This window comes from Phoxinus phoxinus (assembly GCF_949152265.1).
Source record: "Phoxinus phoxinus genome assembly, chromosome: 17".
NCBI lineage: Eukaryota > Metazoa > Chordata > Actinopteri > Cypriniformes > Leuciscidae > Phoxinus > Phoxinus phoxinus.
In genome coordinates, this window is record NC_136892.1 from 34,310,452 (window position 1) to 34,318,011 (window position 7,560).

At 48.3% G+C, this 7,560-nt stretch overlaps 1 protein-coding gene across 2 annotated transcripts in view; it reads left to right on the plus strand.

Annotated features, from left to right (window-relative positions):
- The window catches only part of aff1 (AF4/FMR2 family, member 1), a 50,581-nt gene extending 43,227 nt beyond the window's left edge, over positions 1-7,354 (plus strand). Inside the window, exon 20 of one of the 2 annotated variants that reach the window (XM_079584986.1) lies at positions 5,587-7,354. In XM_079584986.1, the coding sequence (XP_079441112.1) occupies positions 5,587-5,717 (131 nt within the window). In that variant the 3' untranslated portion in view covers positions 5,718-7,354. Of the gene's footprint in view, positions 1-532; positions 687-5,586 lie in introns of those variants that run through there. The other variant, XM_079584987.1, reaches the window with a different exon arrangement.
- Positions 7,355-7,560: the final 206 nt, after the last annotated feature.

Below are 7,560 nucleotides of genomic sequence, written 5' to 3' on the forward strand. Positions count from 1 at the left end.
AACGCTATCGTTAACCGCTTTCACACACGCACACAATATATTATTATTTTTATTTACACGATTATTACTGAAATAACTGCTATTAACTACACATTCACTATATAAAATTCACTCAAAAGGCTCTTTCGCGGTTGTGGCTGAGTCGACTTCAGTGAGGCGCGGTGGGTTATGGGATGAGTAGTTCCTTCGCTCGGAAATGAAAATATGTACACAGTCTTGTACCTTTGCCTTTTTTGGGATTTTCTCTTCGTTTTTTTACTCGAAATGATATGTTGTATGCTTATGAGTTCAGCCATAGCTGGTTATCCTCAGACATGCTCTAAAACTCTTTAGATACGGATTTTTCCAAAAGTCAATGGGAGAAATGAATGGGAAATTTACTTCCGGCACCAGAGCTCTCTCGGGCTGTGGGCGGGACTGTGATGCTCTATTTGTCACACAGGAAACTTCTGGCACATGAATTTCATGAAAGGTTCAGGGATAGTAGAGATTAAAATATTTCATTGATGTGTGTGTGTGTGTGTGTGAACAGAGGAGAGTCTGCTGGAGAAAAGACAACGAGACAGAGCTCGTAATAAAACAAGAATCAACATCAGCTTGGGTTTAGAAGTATGTTTTATGTTCATGTCGAAATTAACTAATTAATCACACAGATTTCCTTCGAGGTTCGTTGGACCATTTTTCCTGCCAACCAAAGTTTCGTTATTTCAAATGTAGGCGCGTTGCACGTGGCAAGCGCACTCATAATGTAAGAGACCACAACATTACCCAACATCAATTGACAAATGAAAAGTAAGCGGAACGAAACTGTTATTGTGTGGTTGACGGACCGTTTATTAGTTTGGACCAACGCAGCGCGAGCCGATCTTGATTGCACTGTTACTACACAGCGAGATCCAGTAAAGAAAGCATTTGAATTCACCCCTGAAGTAATAACATCGCTGCGAGATCTAGTGAGAAACATACACATTTCTCCGTTATTAACGGATCAAACAGCGCTGACGTGAAGGAAGACACATTGTGCCATGAATGAACTATTGAGTGTCCACAGATCAGCCACATTCACCATGGGTTTACTGTAGTAACACTACTAACTGTAACCATGGACGTTTGGCAGGAATAGTAAGCTATAATGCTTTCAAGTAACATTACGTCAGTTTTATTTTGACGTTATGAATACAATTCCATCCATCCATTTTCTTCCGCTTATCCGGGGCCGGGTCGCGGGGGGAGCAGTGTAAGCAGAGATGCCCAGACTTCCCTCTCCCCAGACACTTCCTCCAGCTCTTCCGGGGGGACACCGAGGCGTTCCCAGGCCAGCCGGGAGACATAGTCCCTCCAGCGTGTCCGAGGTCTTCCCCGGGTCTCCTCCCGGTGGGATGCGCCCGGATCACCTTCCCGGGAAGGCGTCCAGGAGGCACCGGAGCCGATGCCCGAGCCACCTCAGCTGACCCCTCTCGATGTGGAGGAGCAGCGGCTCTACTCTGAGCTCCTCCCGAGTGACCGAGCTCCTCACCCGATCTCTGAGGGATCGCCCAGCCACCCTGCGGAGAAAGCTCATTTCGGCCGCCTGTATGCGGGATCTTGTCCTTTCGGTCATGACCCAAAGCTCATGACCATAGGTGAGAGTAGGAACGTAGATTGACCGGTAAATCGAGAGCTTAGCCGCACACGACAGACCGGTACATCGACCGCATTACTGCAGAAGCTGCACCGATCCGTCTGTCAATCTCCCGTTCCATCCTTCCCTCACTCGTGAACAAGACCCCAAGATACTTGAACTCCTCCACTTGAGGCAGGAACTCTCCACCAACCTGAAGAGAGCAGGCCACCCTTCTCCGACTGAGGACCATGGCCTCGGATTTGGAGGTGCTGATTCTCATCCCAGCCGCTTCACACTCGGCTGCACACCGTCCCAGTGCATGCTGGAGGTCCTGGTCTGAAGGGGCCAACACGACAACATCATCCGCAAAGAGCAGAGACGAAATCGTGTGTTCCCCAAACCCGACACCCTCCGGCCCGTGGCTGCGCCTAGAAATTCTGTCCATAAATATTATGAACAGAACCGGCGACAAAGGGCAGCCCTGCCGGAGTCCAACATGCACTGGGAGCAAGTCTGACTTACTGCCGGCAATGCGAACCAAGCTCCTGCTCCGGTCGTATAGGGACCGGACAGCCCTTAACAAAGGACCCCGGACCCCATACTCCCGGAGCACCCTCCACAGACCGCCTCGAGGGACACAGTCGAATGCCTTCTCCAAATCCACAAAGCACATGTGGATTGGTTGGGCAAACTCCCATGAACCCTCCAGCACCCTGTAGAGGGTATAGAGCTGGTCCAGTGTTCCACGGCCCGGACGTAAACCGCACTGTTCCTCCTGAATCCGAGCTTCTACTATCGCCCGTATTCTCCTCTCCAGTACCCTGGCATAGACTTTCCCGGGGAGGCTGAGAAGTGTGATTACCCTGTAGGTGGAACACACCCTCCGGTCCCCCTTCTTAAAAAGAGGGACCAGCACCCTGGTTTGCCATCCCAGAGGCACTGTCCCCAACCGCCACGCGATGCTGCAGCAATTTTAAATGCTGTTTTGAATACAATTGCTGCCCTCAAATATTAATCTGAACTAAAATAAACCTTTGTTTATAACTACTACAATATTACATTTTATTTTGTCCAAGGAGCTGTTTTGTTTTATATGCTCCTAAGAAAAGTCAAGTAAAGCTCCATCATTGCTCAAAGTAATACTTTATGATGTTAGTTTTAATAAAAATATATTAAAAAAAATGAAATCAAGGAAATTTCTCTGGCATTTCTTTCTTTTTGCTGTATCGTACCGAACCGTACCGAACCGTGACACAAGTGTATCGTACCGAACCGTACCGAACCGTGACACAAGTGTATCGTATCGAACCGTACCGAACCGTGACACAAGTGTATCGTATCGAACCGTACCGAACCGTGACACAAGTGTATCGTATCGAACCGCACCGAACCGTGACACAAGTGTATCGTATCGAACCGTACCGAACCGTGACACAAGTGTATCGTATCGAACCGCACCGAACCGTGACACAAGTGTATCGTATCGAACCGTACCGAACCGTGACACAAGTGTATCGTATCGAACCGCACCGAACCGTGACACAAGTGTATCGTATCGAACCGTACCGAACCGTGACACAAGTGTATCGTATCGAACCGCACCGAACCGTGACACAAGTGTATCGTATCGAACCGTACCGAACCGTGACACAAGTGTATCGTATCGAACCGTACCGAACCGTGACACAAGTGTATCGTATGGTATCGAACCGTACCGAACCGTGACACAAGTGTATCGTACCGAACCGTACCGAACCGTGACACAAGTGTATCGTATCGAACCGCACCGAACCGTGACACAAGTGTATCGTATCGAACCGTACCGAACCGTGACACAAGTGTATCGTATCGAACCGCACCGAACCGTGACACAAGTGTATCGTATCGAACCGTACCGAACCGTGACACAAGTGTATCGTGCCGAACCGTGACACAAGTGTATCGTATCGAACCGTACCGAACCGTGACACAAGTGTATCGTATCGAACCGTACCGAACCGTGACACAAGTGTATCGTGCCGAACCGTGACACAAGTGTATCGTATCGAACCGTACCGAACCGTGACACAAGTGTATCGTATCGAACCGTACCGAACCGTGACACAAGTGTATCGTATCGAACCGTACCGAACCGTGACACAAGTGTATCGTATCGAACCGTAACGAACCGTGACACAAGTGTATCGTTCCGAACCGAACCGTGACACAAGTGTATCGTATCGAACCGTACCGAACCGTACCGAACCGTGACACAAGTGTATCGTATCGAACCGTACCGAACCGTGACACAAGTGTATCGTATCGAACCGTACCGAACCGTGACACAAGTGTATCGTATCGAACCGTACCGAACCGTGACACAAGTGTATCGTATCGAACCGTACCGAACCGTGACACAAGTGTATCGTATCGAACCGTACCGAACCGTGACACGTGTATCGTATCGAACCGTACCGAACCGTGACACAAGTGTATCGTATCGAACCGTACCGAACCGTGACACAAGTGTATCGTATCGAACCGTACCGAACCGTGACACAAGTGTATCGTATCGAACCGTACCGAACCGTGACACAAGTGTATCGTTCCGAACCGAACCGTGACACAAGTGTATCGTATCGAACCGTACCGAACCGTGACACAAGTGTATCGTATCGAACCGTACCGAACCGTGACACAAGTGTATCGTATCGAACCGTACCGAACCGTGACACAAGTGTATCGTATCGAACCGTACCGAACCGTGACACAAGTGTATCGTATCGAACCGTACCGAACCGTGACACAAGTGTATCGTATCGAACCGTACCGAACCGTGACACAAGTGTATCGTATCGAACCGTACCGAACCGTGACACAAGTGTATCGTATCGAACCGTACCGAACCGTGACACAAGTGTATCGTTCCGAACCGAACCGTGACACAAGTGTATCGTATCGAACCGTACCGAACCGTGACACAAGTGTATCGTTCCGAACCGAACCGAACCGTGACACAAGTGTATCGTACCGTACCGAACCGTGACACAAGTGTATCGTATCGAACCGTACCGAACCGTGACACAAGTGTATCGTACCGAACCGTACCGAACCGTGACACAAGTGTATCGTATCGAACCGTACCGAACCGTGACACAAGTGTATCGTATCGAACCGTACCGAACCGTGACACAAGTGTATCGTATCGAACCGTACCGAACCGTGACACAAGTGTATCGAACCGTACCGAACCGTGACACAAGTGTATCGTATCGAACCGTACCGAACCGTGACACAAGTGTATCGTACCGAACCGTACCGAACCGTGACACAAGTGTATCGAAACGAACCGTGAATTTTGTGAACCGTTACACCCCTATTAATTGCACATTATTTGTGTGTGTGTGTGTGTGTGTGTGTGTGTGTGCTTCTGGTTCTGGAGTGGTTCTGGTTCTGGTGTGTGTGTGGTTCTGGTTCTGGTGTGTGTGTGGTTCTGGTTCTGGTGTGTGTGTGTGGTTCTGGTGTGTGTGTGGTTCTGATGTGTGTGTGGTTCTGGTGTGTGTGTGGTTCTGGTTCTGGTGTGTGTGGTTCTGGTTCTGGTGTGTGTGGTTCTGGTTCTGGTGTGTGTGTGGTTCTGGTGTGTGTGTGGTTCTGGTTCTGGTGTGTGGTTCTGGTTCTGGTGTGTGTGTGGTTCTGGTTCTGGTGTGTGTGGTTCTGGTGTGTGTGTGTGTGGTTCTGGTGTGTGTGTTTGTGGTTCTGGTGTGTGTGTGGTTCTGGTTCTGGTGTGTGTGTGTGGTTCTGGTTCTGGTGTGTGTGTGTGGTTCTGGTTCTGGTGTGTGTGTGGTTCTGGTTCTGGTGTGTGTGGTTCTGGTGTGTGTGTGTGTGGTTCTGGTGTGTGTGTTTGTGGTTCTGGTGTGTGTGTGTGGTTCTGGTTCTGGTGTGTGTGTGGTTCTGGTTCTGGTGTGTGTGGTTCTGGTTGATGAGATCAGTGTTGTGTTCTGCAGGTTTGCTGCGAGAGCTGGATTCATGCGTTGCTCCTCTGAGTCTGACGGCCTCCATGATCTCGTTAGTGACGTACATTCGTCTCGGGCTCCACCGGATCAGACGCGACACACAGAACCAGAGCCAGCTCTGATCACCTGAGCAGGAGATGAGGGATTCTGGGATTGATCGTCTCGTCTGGTCAACTAACGGCTCATGAAACTCTTCACCGTTCAGAAACGAGAGGATGACGATGTTCTTCAAACCCACGGGCCGTCCTGCTCATCTAACACTGTTCCTCTTCTCAAACACACACACACACACACACACACACACACACACACACACCACACACCACACACACACACACACACACCACACCACACACACACACACACACACACACACACACACACACACACACACACACCACACACACACACCAGACACAGACACCAGACACAGACACAGACACACACAGACACAGACACACACAGACACACACAGACACAGACACACACAGACAGACACAGACACACACAGACACACACAGACACAGACACACACACACACACACACACACACACACACACACACACACACACACACACAGACACCACACACACACACACACACACACAGACACAGACACACACAGACACACACAGACACAGACACACACACACACACACACACACAGACACACACAGACACAGACACACACACACACAGACACAGACACACACAGACACACACAGACACAGACACACACACACAGACACAGACACACACAGACACAGACACCACACACACACACACACACACAGACACACACGGACACACACACACACACACACACACACCACACACCACACACCACACACCACACACACACACACAGACAGACAGACACAGACAGACAGACACAGACAGACACACACACACACACACACACATATTTGCTCACGGTTAGTTGATCAGATCTAGAGTGTGAAGAATTGCAATGCAAATGTTTTTGATTTCTAGTATTTCTATCGTCACATGACCATTAGAGAAGCGGTGGTGGTCACAGAGAATGATGCTGGAGCGGTTTGCCTATACAGCCGATGGGCCTGACCTCTGACCTCTGGAGCTGGTCGCATGATTGTCTCTCTTGAATGTTGATCCAGATGTTGTTTGGACAAAGATGAATCTGTTTGTTGTGATTTTTGTCTGTTTTGTCTCCTTTCTGTGCAGCGAGGGAAGGCATTATTGTATTTATTTGTGTTGGCAGATATTTCCTGTATCATTTTTGATCAAGTGTTTTCAGAACAGGCGATTGGTTGGCCGCTTGTTCTCGACAGCGGCTCCTCATTGGTCAATCCTTCGGCACTTTTTAACTCGAGCACCAAGTGTTTCCATCAGTAATGCCTTTCCCAGGTTCGGGTCCAGCAGATGATGATTGACACCCAGATGATGATTTGTTTTATTTTCTGGCAACTCTGGAAGATTAAAATACTGTCCATCAGTATGAAACTATTTCTACTTATGTTAAACCCCATGATTGTGCAGTGGGAGTTTCGGTTGGTTTTCTACAACCTTATCAAACTCATGAAGGGCAAAAGTCTGATTTGATTAATTGCCGAATCCTAATTGAAAATGTGTTTGTGTGTCACATTGTGTTTGTGAAAAAAGAAAAGAAACTAGTTTTGGTGTCTTGTTCCATTTTTTTCGGGTGACTGAGTTCAGTCGACTTATAATGAGGACTTTTCTCAGGATCTATTTGGATATGAATTGAATAAATCTTTATTATCCTTTATTATCTGTTCTCATTTGTCTTTGGCACCTAACAGGTTATTCATGACAAATATATATTAATCACAAACATAAAGCCTCAAAAGCTCTTCCTGATGTGAGAGATGATATACTGGGAAGCTTTGCTGGATCTGGGAAGTCTTAGCCGCTCTACTTCAGAAACTGTTATTGCTTTCGCCTATATTTACAGAGCAGCTCGTCAT